This window comes from Myotis brandtii, unplaced genomic scaffold (genome assembly GCF_000412655.1).
Source record: "Myotis brandtii unplaced genomic scaffold, ASM41265v1 scaffold931, whole genome shotgun sequence".
Lineage (NCBI taxonomy): Eukaryota > Metazoa > Chordata > Mammalia > Chiroptera > Vespertilionidae > Myotis > Myotis brandtii.
Genome location: NW_005371843.1, coordinates 2,114,787 through 2,140,539, shown reverse-complemented (window position 1 = coordinate 2,140,539; position 25,753 = coordinate 2,114,787). Strand labels below are relative to the sequence as shown.

At 38.9% G+C, this 25,753-nt stretch overlaps 1 protein-coding gene across 3 annotated transcripts in view; it reads right to left on the bottom strand.

Moving 5' to 3' along the window:
• The window catches only part of COL14A1 (collagen, type XIV, alpha 1), a 175,395-nt gene that overhangs the window by 79,670 nt on the left and 69,972 nt on the right, over positions 1 to 25,753 (bottom strand). For all 3 annotated transcript variants that reach the window (XM_014533053.1, XM_005885872.2, XM_014533054.1), the window contains exons 20-26: positions 23,359 to 23,488; positions 19,094 to 19,216; positions 18,094 to 18,243; positions 15,256 to 15,372; positions 9,267 to 9,413; positions 5,462 to 5,518; positions 1,159 to 1,298 (exon numbers count right to left, since the gene is read on the bottom strand). In XM_014533053.1, the coding sequence (XP_014388539.1) occupies positions 1,159 to 1,298; positions 5,462 to 5,518; positions 9,267 to 9,413; positions 15,256 to 15,372; positions 18,094 to 18,243; positions 19,094 to 19,216; positions 23,359 to 23,488 (864 nt within the window). The remainder of the gene's footprint in view (positions 1 to 1,158; positions 1,299 to 5,461; positions 5,519 to 9,266; positions 9,414 to 15,255; positions 15,373 to 18,093; positions 18,244 to 19,093; positions 19,217 to 23,358; positions 23,489 to 25,753) is intronic.

The window sequence follows — 25,753 nt, the reverse complement described above, 5'->3', positions numbered from 1 at the left end:
TTTCTCTGCTTCCACTCTTACCAATTACCCCAACCCAGACCCCCATCATCTCTCTGATGGACCATGAGAGCAACATCTTAACTGGTTTCTCTGCTTCCACTATTACCATTATTAATATTCATTTTACAAAGCAGCCTTTAATCTTTTTGAAAAAGCTTATCAGATATTTTCTCTCCATACCTTCTGCTGGTTTCCATTGCATTTATGATGACATTCAACTCCTTCAATGGTCCATAAGACTCAAGATAATATGGCTTTTGCCCACTTCTTCCACCTCTTCTGCTCCCCGCATGCTCACCCACTATATTCTAGCTACAAGTTTTAGCGTCTGAAGCCTCAAGTCTCATTCTCATCTTAGGTCCTTTGTACTCACTGTTTTCCTTGTCTGCAAATTCTACTCTCAGATCTCCTTTGTAATCATTTACATCTCAGTGCAAAAGCCACCTCCTCAAAGAGGCCTTCATTGACCACAATTATATAAATACTCTCTTACACACACACACACATACACACACACACACACACACACACACACACTTTTAAGTAACCCTCAGTGAATTTAAGTCCTATCACTCTGTTTTCAGAGCTCACATCCCTACCTTGTGAACTTACTTATTTGCCTATTTCTGTCTATTTCTCACACTCCTCTTCTATATGCCTTTAAGAATATGATCACCAAGGAATCAGAGACATTGTTTATCATATTAATTATGACAGCCCTATGTCTGGCCATAATAAATCCTCAGTAAATATTTGTTGAATGAATAAATTAGTTTTATGTTTTACTTGAATTATACTAGTGTGACCACAACTTCTATCTTTCAAGACTTTAATGTCTGTGAGAGCAGGGGAAATATTGAGTATATCCATAAAGGAAATACTCTATCCTAGTATATATTAAAGGAACATCTGTTGGCATGGCCATTCTAACCTGTCTTAGTTTTCTGAACTCAGTAGCTTTTAAGGATTAGCATCTTCTCAATCTCTATCAGGCATCAGTAAGCTGCTTCCAAACACAGACTTATGTATTCTCTCATTTAGGGATGGATTTGATCATTATAGTTATTTATCTAGATGCCCTGACTAATAGCCATAATAATGCATTAGAATAACTTTTTAATGCATATAATAAAGTAATAATTGATCTATTAGCCTTACTTGAGTTCCATCTGCACCGATCTTGTTTAGGGCTCCAATGGTGTTATACAGAAAATCGGTGATCTTGTTGAAATTTTCATCTCCAATACTCCAGGATCCATCCACCATAAATACCAGGTCTGCCTTGGCAGCTTTACATACTGAAGACCAAGAATAAATGTTGAATCAGACATAAGAAAACAGAGTTGGTATTAAATCAACAAAGCAGATACCAGTTTCCCTCTGGTAACTCATGCTTTTTCCCCCCAAAAAAGGTATCAATCCTTTCAGGTTTATATTCCAAGCTTTTGGTCATTATGCTTCCTGACCATCATTTCTCTTCTATGTTCAAGGTTCCTATTCATGACTCAGAAGCTTCTGCTGAACACATGGAATTAGAAAGGAAAAAAATCCACCAACCTCAGTCCCAAGGAATAGAAATGAAAGAAGAGAAAAATGTGGAAGTGAGGTGATTTACAGACAGAAGAATCAGCAAACACTTTCTAGTGCCTAACAGTGGTTCTCAACCTTCCTAATGCCGCGACCCTTTAATACAGTTCCTCATGTTGTGGTGACCCCAACCATAAAATTATTTTCATTGCTACTTCATAACTGTAATTTTGCTACTGTTATGAATCGTCATGTAAATATCTGATATGCAGGATGTATTTTCATTGTTACAAATTGAACATAATTAAAGCATAGTGATTACTCACAAAAACAATATGTAATTATATATGTGTTTTCCGATGGTCTTAGGAGACCCCTGTGAAAGGGTCATTCGACCCCCAAAGGGGTCGCAACCCACAGGTTGAGAACCGCTGGGTTAGAAGAAAGTCCAAGCTATTGCCCTGTGCACCTTATCTTCTGTTTGTTCAGTTGGTAACTTCAGAGTGATTCAACTTCAAAAGGAAGGCATGTGACATCTACAACTTGATATGCATTTGGGCTGAGGTCATAAGCAAACTTTAATTCCAGCCTCGCTCATTCTGTCTGTGACTTTCTGCCACCCATTGATAAGTGCCAAAAATATACACTAATGCCAGGGAAAATATGATCAGTAATATAACTGATGATAACACTAACAAGCAAGCAAAAAACACACCAACAAAAGCCTACTCCACTGAAAGCATTTTAACTGTCATTTTTGGCATCATGTACACTTTCAAATGATCTATGCCTCTTTCCCTTTCATTAGTTTAGATCACTGTAGTTGACTGTTTTATGATTAAACAATTTACTCTTCAATAATAATCTGAATCTTCTAAGCTTAGGCAAGTTATACACAAATATTCTTTGAGATAATGTGCCTTTCCCCTTTCTTTGGAAAAAAAACAAAACACCTTCACTTGGTTTTATTTTATTAAGTGCAATGTTATTCCCTTAAAGCTATTTATAATGTAAAATAAACCATCTCTAAGTGAGGTAATACTCCAGGAACAATAAGGATATGGTGAGGTTGCTCTCATGAGTTCTGTGATTTGTAAAATTGTACAATTTTATGGTTTGAGTTTAAAGCTGAAAGGGACACAAGATCTGCTAATAATAGGCTTCAAAAGAAAAACCTGGTCCTCTGTTTCCAAGGAAAGATAGAAACTAGATTAGGTTTCACCTTCAAAATGAAAGCAAAATCTATTTGAATAGATAATCAAAATGAAAAATGAATAAATCAAAGAAAATACATCAAAATGCATGAAGAAATTACGCCTGGGAGAGGAAATTGTGGTTTTAATTGTCTTCTGTATACTCTTTTTTTTAAAAATATCTTTTTTGTTGACTTTTTACAGAGAGGAAGAGAAAGAGATAGAAAGTTAGAAACATGGATGAGAGAGAAACATCGATCAGCTGCCTCCTGCACATCTCCTACTGGGGATGTGCCGGCAACCAAGATACATGCCCCTGACCAGAATCGAACCTGGGACCCTTCAGTCCGCAGGCCGACACTCTATCCATTGAGCCAAACCAGTTAGGGCACCTTCTGTATACTCTTTTGTACTTATTAACATTTGTTTAATAAATACTCAGTATTACTTTAACAATAAAATTTACAGGCTTTTTAATTGAACACACTCAGTACAAACAGAGCCTACAATGAATAATGCGTTAAGAAACAAAAGCCCCACCATCTAAAACAATCCTAAAAAAAAATTCAGGAGCAAGTTCTCTGCATGGTCAATCCTTATTCTCACAGACCCTGCACACATCTTCCATGAGTATTCATGAATGTTTACTGAATGATAACTATGTTCATCTATAAATAAAAATACTCTGACCTCAGAGAATTTTGATATCTGCACATCAGAAATGTCTAAAGAGTAAATTTATCAATGAGGATTCTGCTTCCAGTTCCAGCAGTGAAAATAATCACAGCTACTAAGACTAGAGAAGGCTACAACTGAAGACAGAAGGAAGATTCCAGCACGCTAGGTAGAGCAAATAGCATTAGATGATGCAGGACAGCATAAGACATGTACGGGAACCCTGAGCTGGACCGATGTTGCTGTTACTGTCTTACAGTTGACAGGTTGGAAGAGATGAATTTTAAGGTCTCTTCCACATCTAAGAGCCAATAAAATAAAATTGAGTAAAATGATTCAACATTTAAAAGAATGGGGTCACTGCATATTACTAATATGGAAAAATGTTAGACATTAATTATTATATGAAATGAAGTGAGTCACTGACTCTAAGGTATGATCCCATTTGCAAAACATAGAAGAATTATATCTGTCTGATATATGCATCTATAAGATATATATCTATATATTATGTTGATATATGTCTGTATATGTAGCAGGTAGACTTTCTTGAAGGAGACCAAACTGGTACAAATGGGTATTTGTGGGAAGTGCTCTTCTCCCAATTATTTTCCTAACATAACCTGGGAAATGAGTTCACCAAATAAGTTGATCACTGGAAAATGTGAGGAAGGATGCTGACCTTTACTAGAGGTTCTCATTGCCTCTTTGTTTCCCTGACACATAAACTCTCCAGCATGTGACCCCATTGACTTTAAGCTGCTGTGAGACAGGAACAACTTAGTTTTCATTGTATCCCTGGTACAAAACAGGTACTTTAAAATACATGATGAAAGGAAGAACTCTTCCAAAACAACCTTCCAACTACATGTTCCACCTTTATCCTCTCCTCCCCCAAACCCTCTTGTCCATTGCACCAAGGTTATCTTTCTCAAACCCTGATTTCCTCAGGTCAGACCCCCTCCATAAAACTTCTCATGGCACACTATTTCCTTCAGGGTAGAGCTCACACTCCTTATTCTGCAACACAAACCACTTTGTAACTCTATCTTCACTCTTTTCCATGTGCCGTTCATTGTTTCGCAAACACACTGTGTGCTTAGATCATTCCATGACTGAGTGCTCTTCTCCCATTTATTTACCTTTAAACTCATGCTTCAAAATGTAGATCAAATTTCTCCTCCTCCTTTACAAGTAATTAGCCTGCAGTAGCATTAACTGTTTTCATTTCTGGACAACCACAGTATAATCTCCATTTCCAAACTCATATTCTTGACTGGTCATAATAGGCAAACACCTGTTCTCTTGCAATACTGAGAATAAGCACTCAGCAGCAATCATATATCATTACTGCATTCCAAGTGCCTGGCATGGGAGCTTTGAGAATGACTAGTAGAGTTAAATGTTTATTAATGGGATTTAAAAAACAAACAACCACTTCTGTGTTTGGAAGTTTTTTTAGAAAGCACCTTAACAGCTCAGATAAGAGGTGATAAGAAACTCTTGTGATGAAGACAGAAACTAGGAGAGCCATTTCAGAGGTAAACTAGGGAATTATTACCCCGTCTATAGAATTATAAACTAGATTCTCACTCACAAAATTACATAACTATTCTTTGATGAACATTCACTACTCTGATATTTTCAATGAAATAAACATACTGCAATTTTGTTAGAAAATCTGTAATTACATGGATACTTATCTATTTTTTAAATCCAATATATTTGATATATGATAGTGTATAAACTTAAGGTGCACAACATGTTAAGTGGATACATTTACTAGTACATATTGTAATATGGGTGCCACTATAGGGATATTTAGTACCTCTATCACATTACATAGTTATTGTACAATGTTGTCGATAATGTTCATTATATTATGCATTACATCTGCATGTCTTATTTACTACTGGTTGCAAGTTTGTACCCTATCAGGATTTGATAAGCATTTGTTTTAAGGAGAAAATATATTTTAGGAATACCTTGGTTTTTAAATGATCAAATGAACAAAGCCAACAAAACCTTAAACCTAAAATCACATCATTATTGTATTATTCTTTTACCTTCTTTTGCTGGTGGAATGGTTGGAGGAAAAGTAGGTGGTTGAGTAGGAAGCGATTCTGTAGAGAGGAAGAAAGAGCATCAATTAGCCATCTCATCTCTGGCGAAGAGAGGGAGGTCATGGAGTAATAATTCTTCAGGGGACTCGATGACTGGGACAGGTCTCTTCTTAGAGAATTTAGTGACTGCTATAAGTTAGCCACAGCCTGTGAAAACTGTCTCCATCCATCCCCTCAACCTTAGGAGGAAGGCTTGAAATGCCATTTCGCCACAGTTCCGTTTACCCAGCAGGAGTCGATACAATCAAGCTGTCAACTACAAAGTGGTTCTAATGTTGATTTAAGGCAGGAATCCTGCCAACCGATTTCACATTAGTCTCTGGCTTCTTTCACACATGTAAACATCATTTCCATTCTGCCTAAGCAAGGATTGACCATCAATCCTTGTTCAATAGCACTTTCCCCCTTCTCATCCTGCGTCCGCAGGATGTGGTCCCCAGTGGAATCTGATTCACTCTCTAGTCTACCCAGACTGCTTCTGGAAAACTTTCAGTTCTGAGGACCAAATGGCAGGACATCAGGAGACCACAGATCAGTTCAACCTGGATGATGAGGGATGACAAGTCCATGTAACATGTGGAGATGTGGTTTGGTTAACAGACCTGGCGATAGTTCATCAGAGGAGTGACTATCATACCAGGACAAATCACCAGGAAGTTATGGCATTATCAGGCAAGCATCCTAAATATTATTTTTATGTGTTCTTTTCTATCTTGTTTGATGCTAAAAATTTAAGAAAGACTGAGAAAATTCTTATTCCCCCAGTTTAATATGTGGTAAAATCTTCAATTAATCATAGCCATTAGCAGAGGGAGATGTTCAATTGGGGAGACAGTAAGTGCCAAGTGGCTGGAAGGATTTGAGCTCAGGCAGACTGGTTATTTGCCGGGAATGTTGTAAAGGGAATTCCTTCACTGGCAGGAAGGTTGGAAGAGATGAATTTCAAGGTCTTTTCCAAATCTAAGAGCCAATTAAATAAAACTGAGTAAAATGATTCAACATTTAAAAGAATGAGGTCACCGTATATCACTGATATGGAAAAATGTTAAACATTATTATGTGAAATGAAGCAAGTCACTGAATCTATGGTATGATCCCTTTTGTGAAACATTAAAAAAAATTATCTGTCTGATATATTTATCAGGTACATATCTATATATTTATATTGATATATGTCTCTATATGTATCAGACAGACTTTCTTAAAGGAGAGCAAACTGATATTAATAGGTATTTAGAAGGAAAAATGAAGAAACAGGGAGGTTGGCAATATACTTTATACCTTCTGTTGCATTAGTATGAATATCACTGTTGTCTTTTAAAGGCAACTTTTGAAGCTAAAAAGTTTCAAAAGTTAAAGAGAGAGAAACCTTAATACTAAAATTAGGATTGCAAGGCTTTCTTCAAAGCACCACAAAATGCTATGAAAGCCAGATTTATTTATCTTAAAATCTGTGGAAGCAAGATGTATGCATTTTTTTTTAATGAGGAAAATTGAGGTATATCCGAAGTTCAGTCAATAAATCAAGAGCAAATCAATGGGAGGCTATGGTGGACAGATCAATATGTTTGAGCAGAACATCTGGCCAAAGAATCCCTTGGGCAGGAAGAACAATAAACTGGTGACGCGTGTTTATACTCTCTATGTGGCATACAGATGGCCCCTGTCTCCAAGCATATGAGGGGCTGTCACATAGAAGAAGGAGCGGTCCTGATCTACGTGGCTTTGGATTGCACTGGAGCCAGTGCGTGGAAGCTGCAAAAAAACAGATGTCCCCAACATAAGGAAAACATTTACATCCACCAGAGCTGTTCAATTTAACCCTCACTTGGTAGTGAAGAGTCGTGGGGTTAGTATTAGGGGAAGGAAAGTAGATCCGGGGTCACAAACTGAAATGTTTGCAGAGGTCAGGCAAGTAATGAATATGAGCAAAGAACTAGCCCAAACCTTAAACAGTAACAACTTGAGATCACAGACACTGTCTAAAAGAGACAGCCGTTATTGGTTCCAGCAGATAGGCTCTGTGAGGGTAAGTGTGTCCTGTGTTGTCAGAGCTTTTGAATTTTTAAAACACTTTAAAACTTTAAAAAGTATATATTTTAAAAAAAAAAACCAACACAAAACATGTCTGACCCCATGGCCATCACTTTGTGATCTCCAAGTGATGACAGAAAGTATTTGTTCAATAAGATACAAACTGAAAGCTTCTCAACACATTCTCCTTTACTGGATCTTCACCACCACCACTGGGCTAAGAGAGTAGCTATTTAATTTTATTGATGAGCAAAAAAAAAAGCTCAGAGACACTGAATTGCCTAAGGCCACAATGCTTGAAAGGGCCCCAACTGAGCCTGTTTGATGCTAAATCCAGTGCACTACCAGGGCTCTAATAAGTTTAAAATTATATGATCCTCTATCCATAAAATAGAATTCTAATCAGCAATAAAAAGAAACAAACTTCTGATACATTCTACAGTGTGAATAAACCTCAAAAACATATGCTAAAGTTAAAAAAACCCACAAACATATGCTAAGTGAAAAATGCCAAATGCAAAAGGTTACATACTATATATTCCCATTTATAGGAAATGTCTAGAAAAGGCCAATATACTATGAGAAAAGAAAGTAAATTGCCTGGGGCTGAAGAGGGGACTGGGGATTGACTGAACAGACATGAAAGATATCTTTGAGTTGGTGAAACGTCTCAGAGTTGGATTGTAGTGATGGCTGTTCAACTCTTTGTATTAAAAAGTATTGAATTGGACATTTAAAACCGGTGAATTTTATGTATTGATATACATATACCTCAAATACATGTGTGATATAATGTTGAATATTTCAGTTATGAAAATCTTTGTATTAGAAAAAAAATAGATGATTCCATTTATTAAACATTGTCTTTCGGTGTTTGAAAGCCACACATTGATGATTTCTTTCTACGTGTCCCAGATCAACTGAAAGACTGATCTATTGCCAGTAGAAAAAAAGTGTCACACAGATGACAGAGGGGCTTCCAAGGAAAGCCCACTGCCCACCACCTCTTCCAACACAGATCTTCAGGGATTTTGAGTTTAAATTCAAGATTCCAAGTTAAGCACACAAATGTCCCCTAGAATTCACTGCAGTTCAAGTCATTTTAATGCCTGTGGCCTCTAGGTCAGGAATCCTTGATTAAAAGTCATTCCAAGAAGCTGACACTCTCCTTGCTCTTTAGAACATGTAAAAAGTGCTTTGTTTTAATTTTATACTTTGCCTTTCCCTTCAGTGCATCAGATCTGCAGCCAACTTGGAAAAAGTACAAGAGCCTCTTAAGTAGGCAATAACTCTAGGGTCAGTCAATTGGAACATGTTGGCTCCATGCCCACCCACATGGCTGTGGTAATATGCCATTGTTTTAATGTCAGGACCCGGTCCTTAAACTTCATTTCACACTCCACATACCACAAGTGTTCCTTATGGATATAGATCACAATATAAGTCATTGTTTCAAGCACTTTGCCATCATATGGCCTTATAATTCCTTGTGAAGTGTACGGAGGATGGGGAAATACCATACAGATGCATCAATGGGCCACATGCAGTGAATTCTGAGCCTGGATAGGAGGAATAAAACTTGTATTACAGATATCCCTGGGCAGAAATAGCTAATATTCTTCTAAATGGAATAAAGTGTTTTTTTTTAACCCAAACAGGATGCCTAAAAACTATGCGTGGAGATGGGGATCAGGAGAGAAGGCACTAGACTTACGTGTTTTTTCCATTATGCTCACACTGGGTCCCTCAGTCTCCTGAAGCTTTGTGTAAACACTGATTTTATATTGTGAATCGGGCTGAAGTCCATAGAAGCAATGCCTGCTTGTCCCTCCACCCACAGTAGATTCTTGCTTTTGTGTATCTATAATAAAAACAAAACACATGAACATGACATTTTAAAAAACAGCCAACCATAGGTGATTTGCTTCTAAAATGCTTAATATGCCTGGCCTAATCAGATAACTCTAGGATGAATTATACTTGTTTGAGGAATTATCTATTTATATAAAAGGCTAATATGCAAAGTGTCCCCTTGGGAGTTTGACCGGGAAAATGGGAGTTTGATTGCTCCTATGACATGCGCTGACCACCAGAGGGTAGCGCAGAACATGGTGGGTGACCAGCAGTGGCTGCAGGGTGCTGAGGGAGTGAGGGAGGGAGTGAGGGAGGTGGGGAGGCAGGAGGCAGGGAGGCAGGAGGCAGGGAGGCGTGAGGCGGGGAGGGAGGGAACCTGATCGGCCCTGATCACCAGCCAGGCCCTAGGAACCCTACTCATGCCTGGATTTTGTGCACCGGACCTCTAGTATCATATAATTGTTTTTTGGGGTTTTTTTAAAGAATCATTGTATCACACAAATTTCCATTTATGTGATTTTCCCTCTAGAACAATTATGCAAATTTCCCCCTAGATTGATTTTCATCTGATCCTTAAGTTGTATCCATCTAGCCAAAGCTTTACATAGCTTTATTTCTAGAAATTCAAAAACCAGTGTTAAAAATATATTTGAGACACCTGGGGAATGGAAGCATCTACATCATAATGTCCCAGCAGAGTGTCCTGGGTCCTGCATGTTCTCTGGTTGGGGATCTCAGTAACTACTCATAGGACATTAACTACATCACACATATTATTTAGTGGTTAAAAAAACTCCTTCAAAATGTTATCTGCAGCTTATTAAATATAAAGAAAAGAGAGAAAACATAAAAACAGTCCAGTTGCTTTTTTAAGTGCAAAATGCAAAAATGTTAAATACTTATTTTTTTCCTACTTTGAAAGTATAATACCTGTTAAATTTCAATCTATATTTTAACATATAGGAACAAAACATATATATTACAATATACATTTGTCAGAACAAACATAACATGTGTTATTTAAATTTGTCAATGGATAAATCCTGATTTTTAAAAATATAAACTAAAGCCTTTTGTTCAGTGAAATTTAAAACTTATTTTTATAACTGTAAATATTAAAGAGTATCAAAGTGGACTTTGTAATATAATCTTTAGTAATACATTTGTTCAGAATGAGTTAAGGTCTACTTCAATAATTTCTTTATCATGCACTTTACAAAATGATGAAATGAAAACATTATTGAGGTGTTTGTGAGGTTATATACTGCTATGAAAGGAGTTTGATAGCAAGGAAATGTTAGTAACCCTGTGCTCTGCTTTACTGGTGTCCAAGTTCAGTCTGGCTCAGCACCCCACTAAAGCTGCTTCTTTCTAACCCTTAACCACAACTTTGGAGCCTCTTGCAAGCTACTGTGAGCCACCTGTAATGCAAACATTTCCTAAATCCTATGCATGAATCATATTCATCTATCGCCATAAGAGTTTCCAGGGACTCTCCTGGAATCAATTCTAGAAATGTGCTCTTCTGTCATCTCCTCTATTTCTTGTGAATACCCATGCACTCTACAGACCCTTGACAATAAGAATATAAATGGGTTTTACTGCTCAAAAAAAAAAATCTACAAATCTTTGGAAAACTGGAACAGTCACTGTAAAATTAATGGGAAACAGTATGGTTTGATTCCCAATACTAACAAAGAGGGGTTACATGAATGGGGGTGTATCCATGTTGCTTTTGGCATGTGTGATTCATGTCTAATGGCTTTGCCCTAAAGGAAAACATTTAAACTGATCAAATGATGACTAATTTCCTCAACCCCATGTGCCAAAAGCAGGGAGTTCATTTATTTTTTGGAACAGGGAGAAAAAATTGTCTTTGTGCATTCATTCTTATGAAGCATGCTCTGGGTTGTTGTCATGCTGATAATGGTGCCATAATTTGACTCACCAAAATGTCCTAAGAGTAGTTACTGAGATCCCCAACCAAAGAATATGTAGGATCCAGATACTCTGCTGGAACTTTATGATATAAATGCTCCCATTCCCCAGGTGTCTCAAATACCCTGATCCCCCATCATAACATTACAGCTTCAAAAAGTTTAATCTTCATCTGGAAACAGCCAAGTGCCCATCAATAGATGAGAGGATAAAAAAAGCTGTGGTACATTTATACAATGGAATACTATGCAGCAGTAAAAAAAGAAGGATCTCTTACCCTTTGAGACAGTCTGGGTGAACCTGGAGACTATCATGCTAAGCGAATTAAGCCAATTAGAGAAAACAAATAACACATGATCTTACTTATAAGTGGAATCTGATGAACAAAATAGGTCCAGAGGTATGAATGCATGAGACAGAAAAACAGATCTCAGTGAAGGAGAGGGGGTTAAAGGGCAGGGGGACAGAGATTACCCAAAAAACATTTATGGCATAACCCATGGACACAGACAATAGCATGGAGAAGGCCTGGGGTGGGGTGAGAGTGGGGTGGAGCGGGGCTAAAAGGGAGAAAATGCGAGACATCTATAATACTGTCAACAATAAAATAAAATTTATTTAAAAAGTTTAATCTTGAGAGTAGGTTGCATTTCATGACCCCACCCCCTTTCTTAAGATATGCTCTCCAGTATGCTTCGATTCTCTCTCTTTGTTAAAAAGGGAAAATTGACATTTCAACACCTATACATAGAAGACAAATTGAGCAACCTTTGAAACTTTTTTTTTAACAGAAAAGAAGTTCACTGAGTTATGGAGGTGAGGGAGGGAATATAGTATTTGGGCCCATGCCATGTGTAAATACATGAACTTGAAGGGAAATGTTATGCTGAACCTCAGATGTAAAGTCAAACTCAAAACAGCTGGAGAGAGACAGAACTCCAGAGCATCCACAGAACTAAAGGAGGCTCCCATGGGGTTCTGATTTACCCAAGACCAAACGTCTCTGTCTTTGGTCTATCCTACTACTAACCAAAAGCCTACAATTTAATTTGGCAAGTGAAGGACTGACTCAAAGGCAGATTTTATTTCAGGCTCTCCTGAAAGGACCTTATCCTTCTGGTAATCTTCTTTTTGGGGTGTGTCTTGGCTATGTAAAATGTAACAATATTTACATGGGTAGAGGACATCTGTATTTTCTCATGTCTTTCATCTAATCCCTCTTTATTTTAATCCATTCTTCCCCAGTCTTGGCCTTTACGATTTGGGAAGGACAGGAAAACAACCCCTCTCTCCCTCCAAAAAAAAAAAAAGGGGGCGGGTGGAAGTCAACTAGATCCGACCCGTCAATTTATTTCATGATCTTGAATTCAATGATGGATTTAGGGGCATCTGACACAAACTGAGCCAATATGGCTCAGTTCCTGGACTTTTGTTAGTTATTGAGAAAGAGTAGCTCTTTTTTTTTTTTTTTTAACAAAGACTGTTAAGCTAGAAGCTGAGAGGATGTCATTCTGGATCTGACTGAGGCCAACTCACAGAATCTGGTTGAGAATGAACCAGATACTAGTGAACTTTGCAGTATATTAGCCAAGAAATCGATCCTTTTGCTTACGTCTCTTAACTGCACTTTTGCCATTTACAAACAGACAAACAAACCTGAATGATACAGCCTCGCTACCTTTGCTTGCAAAAACCTTGGAAATGTGTATGTATTTCAGGTAAAAACCTCAAAAGAAGTAATTTTAGAGAAACTGAAGCCCAAAGAAGAAAGTTAACCAGCAATTATGGTTAGAACAGAGGTCTCTCAACTGACTTCATCCCAAAACATGAGTGTACATGACCAAACCATAGGGAATATATATAATTTTTTTTTAAGAAAGAACCTGGAAAAAGTTACCTGTCAAACAATAGGAATTTGCCAGAGGTGTTTAGAAATAGGTCAGCCTGAGAGAAAGTGTTTTTCCATCACATGGAGGAATTAGGTCTCATTTCTCTCTACTATTTCCTCTGAGGTACAAACACTAAAGTTTCTGCAAAGGCAATATATGTAAGCCAATGGGTGCTATTACAGAGTTAAAACAGCAGGGACTCCAGGAGTCATCAACCCATGGAAGAATGGGCATCTGACCACAAGTTCTTCAATGCAGTGGTCAGGATGATGATCACATTTCTCTGTGAGATAAAGAACCCAACCTAAAACCAGCTCATAGAGACAGAGAACAGATTAGTGGTTGCCAGACGCAATGGGTGAAGGGTGGGAGAAATGGGTGAAGAAGGTCAAAGATAAAAAAGAAAGAAACTCAATCTAATTTGTCCCCCACTCCAAAATAGAAAGACTATTCCTTGACCTAAATTGTATAAGTTAAAATATTTAAACATAATCCTCACTGCTATCTCCACATTCACTCCCCACACCCAACACTCCTTTTTGAGGTTATTGATTATAGTCTGTTGATGTCCTGTAGGTTAATGATATTCAGTTAGATAACTGGATAAATGAGATGTAGGTTAACTAGGCTCATAAATCTCTCAGCTATAAATGTTGATGAAAAATAAATACTTTTGTTCATTCTTGTTTAATTGAGACTATTGAGTCTCTGTTAAAGAGGCTTCTGGCAGCCTGAAAATTATACTGAAGGAGTACAAGTTAACTTAACTTGAAGATAAGAAGGAAATGTGGACTCCTATTTTTTTGCTAGTAAAGATCCTGGCTTCAGAAAGAGCTTATGCATTACCAGATCAATGTCACCAGGCACATCAATCATATCCTCTGATAAGAATCCCAATGTTATTTTGCAAATAGGCTACACTAAAAGCATTTAGTTAAAAATACATATGGAATTCGCTAATTCCACCGATAAGCCAGTTTTCATATATTTTATGTAAATCTACATAATTATAATTTTTATGAAAGATAATAAATAAATCCACAGGAGCATATGTCCCTTCATGTCAAGTTCTTAAATGTTATAAAAAGATAAAAGCATGAGGGGGTAACTTGGAAATGTGATTTTTATACTTAGTATTTTTTAAAGCTTAACAAATGCCAATAAACATCAACCCTTACCTATTAAATTGTGAATTAGCTAGTTGTTTAAAGATATATGAAACATAACTCAAGATTTTATCGTTGTTTCACAAGGAGTTGCATATCTTTTATCTACTCCTGCTTAAGCATCCCATTAATCATATTAAATACAACCACAGAATCCCTGTGATGGTCCTGACTTTCCCTTACTCAATGTTCATTCTGAATTAAAGTTAGTCACTTATGTTTAGTCCGTGTCGGGCTAAAGGAATTCCTACAGTATCACACACAGGGAACCAAGGGATTAGTGGCTTTAATTCAGCCACTAATTGTTGAGACAATGCTTTGGATGGGGTGGGTAGAATCTCTTCTCATGGTGCTCTTATTCTATTGTATACCATCTCCTGAATGAGAGTCTGTTGCTCGCCAATTACCCCAAAAGTAAAAAAAAAAAAAATCACTGAGAAAAATATTCAAGTCAAACCTAGATCCCCAATGAGTAACTACCACAATTATAGCACTAATTTTAATGTATGTTACTCCTGGCTATTGGGTTCCTATTACAAATAGGAGCTGACATTTCTCAGGTGCTTAATGTGTGCAAAGCACTGTTACAAGTCTTATCTCAGCTTAATCCTCACAGGATGCCAGCACATCAGCACTATGGTCCCACCATTAACAGACGAGAAAGTGGAGGTTGGAGAGGTTCAATAATTGGCTTAACCAGCCACTTTGACTCCATATCCTGCATGATCCATAACACAATATTGCCTCCTCAATGAGAGGGCTCTGGTCTAATGTTACGTACATGTTGTCCATAGGGACTTGCACAGAGCTAAGTCCTCAGTCCTTGACAAAAACAGATGTGGTGAATTGCACTTACCCTGGACGGATTCTATAACTATCCTGTAGGCAGTGGCATGACGGTGCACCTGCCACTGAGCACACAAGCTGGTCATTTGAATCTGGTCTGCTTGAAGATTGGTCACACCCAAAAACACTGTAAGGAAATAGAAACAGAGCTATAGCACACTGCAGACAATGCCACAAATGTCCCCAAGTCCACAATGAACTTTAACATGATAAAATATGAATTCAAAGTTCCTTAGTGAGAGGTGGGAAGAAACCCATCAACTCACAATACATTTTTTCACTAAAAAATAAGTTTTATGACATGAAAAAGCAGTTGTAAAACATTATATATTTTTTAGTCTGTCATATTTGTAAACAAGAAAGGAAATATTCAGAGGAAAAGGACTAGGTGCAATGGATGCTGAAATTATGGGTGACTTTTAATCTTCCCTCTTTATTTATTTGTTTTCTAAATGTTCAAAAATTAATACATATTACCTTTATAATAAAAATTAAATACAATATGTACTTATCAACCAGTGAAAGATAGTGATGGCTTAAATAAAAGGGAAGAGCAAAGTGGACAAAATGGAAGTCTTACTCAAGGGAGAGAAGTTTCATGTGGACTGGCCTTCAAAGCATGATTGAATAAGAATGAGAAAATTTTTGAAAATTTAAAAATAAAAGATTTAACACAGATTCCTATTAATCTATGATGTTAAAAAATGATTCACCAAAAAGTTATTTTGGGAAGCAGTAAAATTATTGTTTTTCTAAGACAGCAGAAGAGTAAGCATATGATGTTTATCATTTAATCCAAGAAGAAAAAGCAAAAAATTAATAATATTTGCTTTCTCTAATGACCTCTGATGCTCATCCATCTCATTTTTTCTTACTTCTTCCTCTCTCTTAGCTACCTAATAAAATTTTTTAAAAAGCTCAAAATTATTTTTCAAATTGGTAAAGATGATCTTGTCTAATCACAACTTACATCTGTACATCATTCCTTTGTGTTAGATCAGAGAAGAAAGATCTCTTTTTAAGGCCAATTAAAATGCCCTCTGTACCCCCATGAAAAAAGGAAAAGGACATCAATAATGATTCATATAACCACACTAAATTTAAAAAACAACTGAAATTAATTTAGTTGCCATTGTATGGAGTTTTATTTTGCTTGGGAGAAAGGGGAGAAAACACATAATAAGCTGCTCTCACTTTTACTTTGATGATAGAAAACAATTTAATACTCTCTGTCTTTTTACATCTATTTGGAATACCCAACATATTTATTAAAGGAGAGAAGATGGATGGAACAGAAGGAAGAGGAAAGCAGACAAAGGGTGGTGGATAGACGGAAACAAAACAGATTAAGGAGAAGAGAGATGGATGAAAGAATCCTAGAGACAGTGGGTGGGGAGTGAGGGTGGAGGGGGGGGCGGGAACTGGGAGGAGGAGAGTTATGGGGGGAAAATGCACAGGGGCCTTTAAGGCATTTCTGAGGAAGGACTGTAGGGTTGCTATAACAGCACAACCGGAAATGCCTTGGAGGTTAAGGCAGTGCCCAGAAGAATAGAACTTGAACAGCCAAGTACAAGATCAGGACCACAGTCCAAAGTCTTGCCAAATCTCTTCAAGACAGAGACTATTTCCTTTGAGATTAAATTGACTCTGTATCTAGCCCATAAGATTTGAAGATACTCCATAAAAGAGTTGCCTCTCGGTGGCCAAATATAGGTGTCTTGATATCTGTTAAAATATATACCCCATTCTTGCACAATTCCATGTATCCGTTTAATTGATTAGAGATGAGCATGAGCTAGGAGCCAAGGGCATAAAGCACAATCACTACAATAGTAATGGTAGTTGTTAACTGAGCACTTGCCATATGGTAGACACTTTTAATATGTTATCTGTTTAATCTTCATAATCAGCCTGTACATGGTTATTATGATCTTCATTATAGCGTGGAGAAAACTTGGGCTCGGAGAAGCTAAGTAATTTGCTCAAGGCCATAGCTAACAAGTAGCAGATTTAAGGCTCAGACTTTTGATCACACCATGACTGTCACTCTCAAGGGTGGGGCCATGCACTCAGGATGAATTTCATTAACCTGTAGCCAAACCATTTTTATGTTGAACTTTTTTGTATTATCTTTAATGTGTATTAAAAATACTGGTCTTCTGTTTAGAGTAATTATGTGGGTTTTGGAAAGTATTTAAGTAAAAACAAAACACTGTACGTCGACTTAAATATATTAAACAGATGGTGGGGAAGTACACCAAACATCGACAATATGGAACAAACACGCTGGAGTTTGGAAACACTGCATTATGCCACGAGTGTCTGGGGGTTGCATATGCCAATGAGAAGTCCCAGATGGTGGGACAGCATGAAAACCCTCAAAAGGTAGAGAAGGAAGTCCTTAGACTGGTGCATACATCTTTTAGGCATGGTGTGTGTGTGTGTGTGTGTGTGTGTGTGTAAGGTAGGTAGGGAGTAATGAAAGTTTTGAGAAAAGGCAATTTCCCCCCTGGACCAACTTTAACTGGCTTGGCTGTATCATGCTACACACTACTTGGAAAATTTCACCTAATTTGAACAATGCCAACAAAGACTTTCCAGAAGGAAATCCTATCCACCACCATCAAGTCCAGTTGAACGCCAGGCTCTGACAGCCCGCCTGCCAGCCAGGACTCTGAACTAGAGCCCGAGTTAGGAACACACCTTTCTTTCCACAAAACACCATCCAGAAAGGGCTACACTGAGGAAAAGAAAAACCAGCCGCCAAGTTGAAGGAGGAGTTGAGTTACAGTAAAAACAGAGCGGCAAAACCACACATCGGGCTGAGACAACAGGGCATGGGCCTTACGTGTTTTCACCACGCCTGTCAGGGCATCGCTGAAGCCAGAGGCCTGGGAGGCAAATATCTTCACGTTGTAGTCCATTCCACTGAGGAGGTTTGTGATGAGAATGGTGTTAATGTTCGGTCCCACGAACGTTTCCAGGGTTGGGCCGGCAACTGAAAGGAGAAAGAGCGTATTTCGGTTACAACAGAATATGAAAACACGCCTGAAGTGAACTGTACTTAGTCATGGTTTCCCAGTTGCCCAGGATTACACAGCAGCACTGGGGTTTGAATCCAGGCCCATTCAGCTCTAAGAGAGGTACACCTGATGGCCATTCTTGGGCTTTCCCGGGATCTGGTCCTTTTCTTAAATATAGCTCTTTCCTTAGTGCTTACTCAAAGAAGCTGGCCCACCTCACACTCCTCCATCTGCCATATTGTGAGGCCTTCACAGTGGAGCTACCGTGTGGCCACAGGCTCTGGGACACTTGCCCGATTGAAGAAGTTATCCTCAATGGCCCCTTCCCAGACACCCAGTCATTTCTTAGGTAAGGTCACAGCTTCATCATTCTGATGATCTCTACCCTAACACTAACCATCCTAGAAATGCCTTTTTATTTTCAAGAAAGGTAAGAGACTCTTCCCATTTTTTTAATAAAAAATATGTTTTTATTGACTTTTACAGAGGGGGGATAGAGAAATAGAAATATTGATGAGACAGAAACATCATCGATCGGCTACCTCCTGCATGCCCACTCCTCCCCCCTCCCCACCCCCCCCGGAGATCAAGCCCGCAACCCAGGCATGTGCCCTGACCAGGAATTGAACAGGTGGCCTCTTGGTTCCTGGGTCAATGCTCAACTGTTGAGCTACACCGGCTGGGCAAGACTCTTCCCACTTCTTAAAGCCAAAGATAAAGCCAAAGATAGATAGAAATATTTTGTCAAAACAAAAATAACTAATCTTAAAAGACATGTCAGCTGCCTAATCATGCTAACAATATATGTTTTTAAAGTATACTTACCACTAACAGGTTTGTAGACAATCCTATAGCCCTTTACGGGGGAAGATGGGGGATCCCATGTAATACGCAACCTGTTGTACCATTCTTCTGAGACCTGTAAGTTTTGGGGACCAGATGGTGGCACTGAGCAGGAAAGAAAAGGAAAATCAGGATTTCATGTGGTTTCCATCTTTACAATCTATAGCATTGTTAACAAAATCTGAAATATCTTCCCACAGTGTTAAAAATATTTACAGGTGAAAATACACTAAAACACATGGTGAGAAACCTTTGAGAGTCCACATCTGTTTTGAATATTAAATATATAGGAACTAATTGTGCTTGTGATGAAATGCTTTTATCTGAAGATCAGCAGTTCATTCAATGTCACTTTGGTTTCTTCTTCAGTGAATTTTAAGTAAAATTGAACTGAATAGTGTTTATTAAAATTTCTATATACATGCCACTCTGTTCCACTATCCAAGTATGTTTGTTGAGCAATATCAAGGGTGAGCACACAACAGTAATGATGGTAATTCTTGGAGGTAAGATTCTGATGATTTTTTTTTTTTTGCTTTTATCTTCTTACTAGTGGCCTGGTGCATGAATTCGTGCACATTGAAAGGAAATTAATTAGAAGAAATATTTTAATATCGCTATTCACCTTTTCTTTATAATAGAAGTGCCAACCAAATTCATGATCGACAATGACAGTTGGAAACACATGCGTGCGATTCGCACCAGCAAGAGCTTTATATGTATCATGCATGCGCGATACTTGTTTAATTAGACCTGCTTTCTGATTTAGCTAAACTTTTTCCAGCCCAGTGAAGCACCCCAACATCTCTTTCAGGTAATTGTCAGCAACACAGCAGTAAATATCAACACAAAGCAGATTATTATTGTAGATCATGCAGGGAGAACAAAGGGTAAAATATTTAACTGCAGCAGTGTTTGACTATATTCTGTACAGTGAGAAAACCTGAAGTCATTCTCAAGGTCCACCATTTCTTACTTCTTTCAGTCAGGCCAAGTTTCTAAGCTTTCTAAATCCCTGTTTTCTGGCTAATGAAAAGAAAATAGGATTCCACTGAGTCTCCTATCTACCTACTCCAGGATTTCTGTGAGGATCAAATGAGATGAGGCACGGGAAAATGCTTCACAAACATTTGATTGCAATGTAAAATGTTTCCACCTGGATGTTCCTGGACTGAAGAAACTGCAAGGAGACTAGTCACTAGGGAGTGGAAGCAGGCCGTTGCTAGTTGACGACAGTGCCCACAGCAACTGTTTTGGGGCTGACCATGGGATCTTGGCAGTGTTGACTGAGATTTGGTGGGCTGTTGCTCTGGGGTGGTGGCAGTGCCTGTGTCCCACTTGGGGGAAGCCAAGTGTTGCTTTTTGGGTGCTGTTTCTCTGTACGCATCATGGCAGCTCTTGCATTGAGCATCTACCCCCTGGTGGTCAGTGAGCATCATAGCGACCAGTTGGAAGGTGGGAAGGATGCTTAGCATATTAGCCTTTTATATAGATAGATTGTCTATATTGTTTAAAATTTTGTTATAATTTATCAACTTTTTAATCAAAACATTAAAGCCATTTATATGGAGGTCCTTTATAAACTATTGTGCATACTGATGGATAATATCCTTATCATTTTGTTGTTGCTGTAATTTAATTGTGTTGACCACTGCTTAAAATAAGTGGGCCATCCACTAACACTTTGAAATAATTTTACTATGTAGCTATTGTTACATGTGATGGTAGTTCTTCAATGAGATTTAAGTTATATTTCTATAATAATAATCTTTAAACAGTTTTTATTTGTGTGAGTATACATGTGTATTTAACATGAAACCCTTTTACAAATTATGCTAATTTTTAACATATGAAAGTTAAACCTAGATCTTTGAGCCCAGGTCATTGGCAGTTAGAGGGAGACCCTTTGTCTTCCCACCTTCTTCCTCCCCTTTCAGTCTCCCCACAGTGAAGGGGTTTACAGTAAATTTATGAAATATTAGAGTGTTAACTAACACAGTTCAAAATCAACTCAGAACAGCAGAATTTACTAATCTTATTTTAAACCACCCTTACATGCATTTTTTAACAACCTGGATTTCAGACAGATAAGGATGATGTCTTTAAAACACATAGTAGGTTAGGTGAATACTATTTGATTGTCTTCCCTAATTGCTGTTTAAGCCTGTGGTTTCCAAGTATTTATATAGCAGCAAAATATGCTAGAAATTTCAATGTGTTGATCAAAGTCATGATCAAATCAAGATGCCCATGTGGGGGTGGAGTGGAAGAAAAGCTTGGAGCTTTCCCACTGCTCGGCTCTTCCCTGCCTTCTCTCTGTCCACATGATCCCTGAGGAGATAACTGTAGCAACTCTTAGAATTCACAATACCCTGAGTGATCTTTAGCAAAGTGTGCAGGCTTGGTGGAGGTCTGGGTGGAAGAACTCTAAGCATGGTCCTGGGGAGGAGGGAGAGATGCCACCACTGTCAAATAAGAAGATAATACCCATCAGCTCAGCTGATCAGTCAGGACTTGGGGCTGCAGTTACAGAATTTTAGTGACTTGCACACTTACTTGGAAAATTCCTACTCAGATGCCTAGAGTACAGGATTCAGCTCTGGCCATCGTTCTGCAGCAAATCATATTTAACCATCGGGTAATTGTGGTAGATTAAAGATGGACACTTTTTTTTTAACTTTGCTCCTATTGAGTGGTGGAGGCTATGACCCTCTCTTTGAATCTATGGGTTCTATGACCACCTTGACTTGTAGACTACAGCAGAAGTGATGCTGTACTAGTGTTAGGCATAGACCTTAACTTTCTGCCTCTTGGAACCCTTGCTCTTATAGTCCTTAGTCACCATCTATGAACCATGACTACCGTGCTGGAAAGACCACATGGAAAGGCTCTCAGACTATATGGAGACAAGGGGACTCTGCTAAGTCCAGACTTCCCGGCACCCTCATCGAGATGCCAGGCATGTGGGTGAACTTGTCTCAAACACTCCACACCAACTCGGCTACCAGGTGGCCATAATCAATACTATGTGAAATGGAAGGATTTCCCAGCAAGCCTTGCCTAATTTCGTAACCCACAAAATCATACAATATAACAAAATGATTGCTATTTGAAGCCACTAGGTTCTGGGGCAGTCTTCATGCAAGCGCAGACAAGCACACAGTCATGAAGACAACTAAGACTTTAGGGCTTTGACCAAGGGTTTTCATGCATGCTCCTCACTTGATCATCACGGCCAGTTCACCTAAAACAAGTACTTTGTGAGGACTCCTCTGCGCTGTGGGAGTCTGGCATGCAGAGATGCACAGATGAGGTGCTGGGCTCTCATGATGCTACCTTCCAGGGATGGGAGACAGACAGTGAACAAATAGTGACGTAAACAAGAAAATATCAGCCAGCAGATCATGCAGTGCCATGATATGAGCAAAACAAAAGCAAATAAAGCAGGATGATATCCTAGACAATGGGAGCTACTTCAAATGGAGGGTCAGATAAGTCTGAGGAGATGACATGCAGATGATGCCAAAATGACAAGAAAAAGCCAAGAAATGCAAACATCTGGGAAAGGATATTCCACATGGAAGGACTAGTGAGTGCATAGGTCCTATGGCAGGAACAAGCTTCAAATGTCCAATGAAGAGCAGAAAAGGAGGTATGGCTGTGGCAACTGTTAGGAGGTGAGATTAAAGAGATCCATGCAGGTCATAAATGGCCTTGTAGGACCTTGGGAAGAATGTGGGATTTTATTCGGAGTACAATGGAAAACCATTAGGAGGTGATTTACATTTTGAAAAGCCCCTCAGGCTGTTGTGAGGAGAACAAAGGATCCAAATACAGAAGCAGAAAGATTCCATAGGGCCTGGGGCATTCGTTTTAGTGAGAGAGACTATGGCTTGGATTAGGGGGGAGCAGTTAGAGGAAGATAAAGTGGACAGGCATGCAGAAAGCATTTTGGAGAATCAATAGAGCTTGTGATGAATTGGATGCTGAAGGAGTAAGATGTAGTTGTTTTTAAGTCTTAGCTTTTACAGACAAGAAAACTGAAGCCCAGAGCAGTTAAGCAACTTGCCCAAAGTCACACAGCTTGAATGTGTGAAGACAGAATTCAAACCCAGATTGTCTGTCTCCAAATTTCTTTTGCTCTTTTCACCACAGTACGGGTCCTCTGTTATTTGGGGTAAATTACCGGGAGGAGCATTTTTGATGAATTAGTCAGCTAGTATCCACAGGGAGAAAGCTTCACTCACAGGTTTTTCCAGGGGCAGAGACGCTGACGCCTTCTCCGTCATCGTAGATGGGAGTCACCGTGACCTTGTATTCGGTATCAGGAAGCAGAGGCTTCAGAAGGAGGTTGTTCTGGCTTCCAGGCACCATGACCTGTGCCGAAAAGCAAAGGGCTGTGTAAGACCTCTGCTCCCACTGGCCTAATGGAGCAGGACTATAGGCACTTCCAAATGATCAGAAGTGAGATGTGTTTAGAGAGTGATGAGAAAAAAAGCATTCATGCAAAAGCATTTCTCTCTGAAATTCCCCTTACAGTAACCCCTAGTTTATAACCTCTGATGCAGACAGTTTAAATGTGAAGCTCTTCGGCCCTGAGGAATGGTCTCCTTTCAACATATTTTCAGCATTTGTAAAGTGTCCGGAAGAGACAATCATCATCTATTTGGAAAACAGGCCATCATAGCTTTGGAGGGTTCATTCGGTCCTGTCTAATTCTACTTAAGTATCCTCCCGAAATTCAGCCTTCTATTCTCTACTCGTTCAGAGATAATCTAATCTCAGCATTTGGGAAAAGAATGGGTGCTAGCCAAGAACAACAGAACCACACATTTTATCCAAGTTTTTCAGATCAAAACATATTGACCAGTAACCCCCCAAAAAAAAAAATGTGCTAAAAGGAGATGTTTTCCTCATTCTGAAATCATCAACACTCTGTCTCAAAGGCTGTAAAAAATGAAATGCAGCCGTGGGGTCGACACCACACCAGCATTGCTGCACCGTACCATGGGGCTTAGCAGTACAGATTCTGGCATCCCTAGAAGAGACGTGGACCAGAAAAGCCACGTGTTCTCAATGCAAAAACCACAAACGTTTCTGCTTGCACTCCAGCAGTGAGATGCTGACACATCTTGGGCCATTTAAGGAACTTAATCACGGCTGGAAAAATGCTGGAATATAAGAACTGACCCAAACGCGTTTAAGGCAGTCACAAGACCTGGACAGCTGGAGATGCTTTTCGATGTAGATGCCAGTAGGCAAAGGGCTGCGCTGTCTACTTCTGGATGCGAGAAGGAACCTATAAATCATGGAATAAGCCCTAAGAAAGCCTCCAGTTGAACCCAGGAGCAGCTGTTGCTAAGATATTGCTCAGCTCTAAAAACAATGGTTTACATATATATGAAAAAAGGAAATCTGAATTAGACGATTTTATAGTGGATGAATGTGATTTCGCTCCCCATAGGAAAGGAACATTGAAATATACAGGGTTGTATGAGGTGGCCCTGGGAGGGAGGGTTTCTAACAGGAGCTTTGCTTTATTTTAGAAGGAGGTAGATAACTCTGGCATTAAGATAATGTAAAGGAAGAATTGTGGTTGCCCTGACTTGTATTATTACTCCATCAATGTAGCTTCCTTTAGGCTGTTTCTTTTAAATAGAACTCCCCTGGACCACAGAGCCTGGGCTTTCATGCCAAGAGGTTTGTTTAGCAAACCGCCCATGTTGGTGGTCCTTAAATAAGGTCGTCTCTCAAACTGACAAACACACATCCTTGGAACTAATCACGTTTCCACTGTGTAATACTGAAAAGCAGTGGGGCCATTTCGGAGGATGCAGCTAGCTTGCCAGCGAGTAGTTGCTGTGGTTTATAATCACAGCCATCATTTTCTCTTCAATTATTATGTGCCAGGTGCTACTCTAAGTAGTCTAATATAGTAATTCACTTCATCTTCAGCACAACCCTTCCAGGTCATTACACTCATTTTACAGATGGGGAAACTGAGGCCCACACAGATATTGAGTAAAGGAGCAGGTGGAAATCCTGGACATGTGGTCTGAGCCTTTAACCACCACCCTCTACTCTGTGCTGCTGGAACCTTTTAACCCTAATATTCATGTCAGTCTCCTCTGCTCCTCTGGGGTATGCAAAGTTCCTTCTGCTTGGCCTCTGCTTGTTTGCACAAAGCAAGGTAAAGATGGGCTCCTACCAAAAACAGATGCTGGAGATCACAGCAGATGCTGGTTTTGTTTATAAAACAATTCTATAAAAGATGCTCACGGTTGAATGGGATGCAAGTCTAACCAGCAAACTTCATGTTTTTAATTTTTGTCACAAATGCAACTTCACATCTGGCTCCATCATCACCCAAAGTGCTTCAAAGCAGCCTGATTCCTTCCAGGAAGCTGTTCCACAGTAGAAAGAGGATTCCCTACATCTCACTGTGCTCCCGTCTTATAACACTCTCTTTCTGGACAGTGATTCTCACGCTATCCGTGGTGATGGATTAGGTGGTGTTGGTGCTGTTGTTTTAATTCCAAACCATTGAAAACCAAGATTTTTATGAAATACAATAAAACAAAATTGCTGGATAAACTGCCATGTTCTTGGATGTTTCAGCGATATCAAATTGCTATACATGTT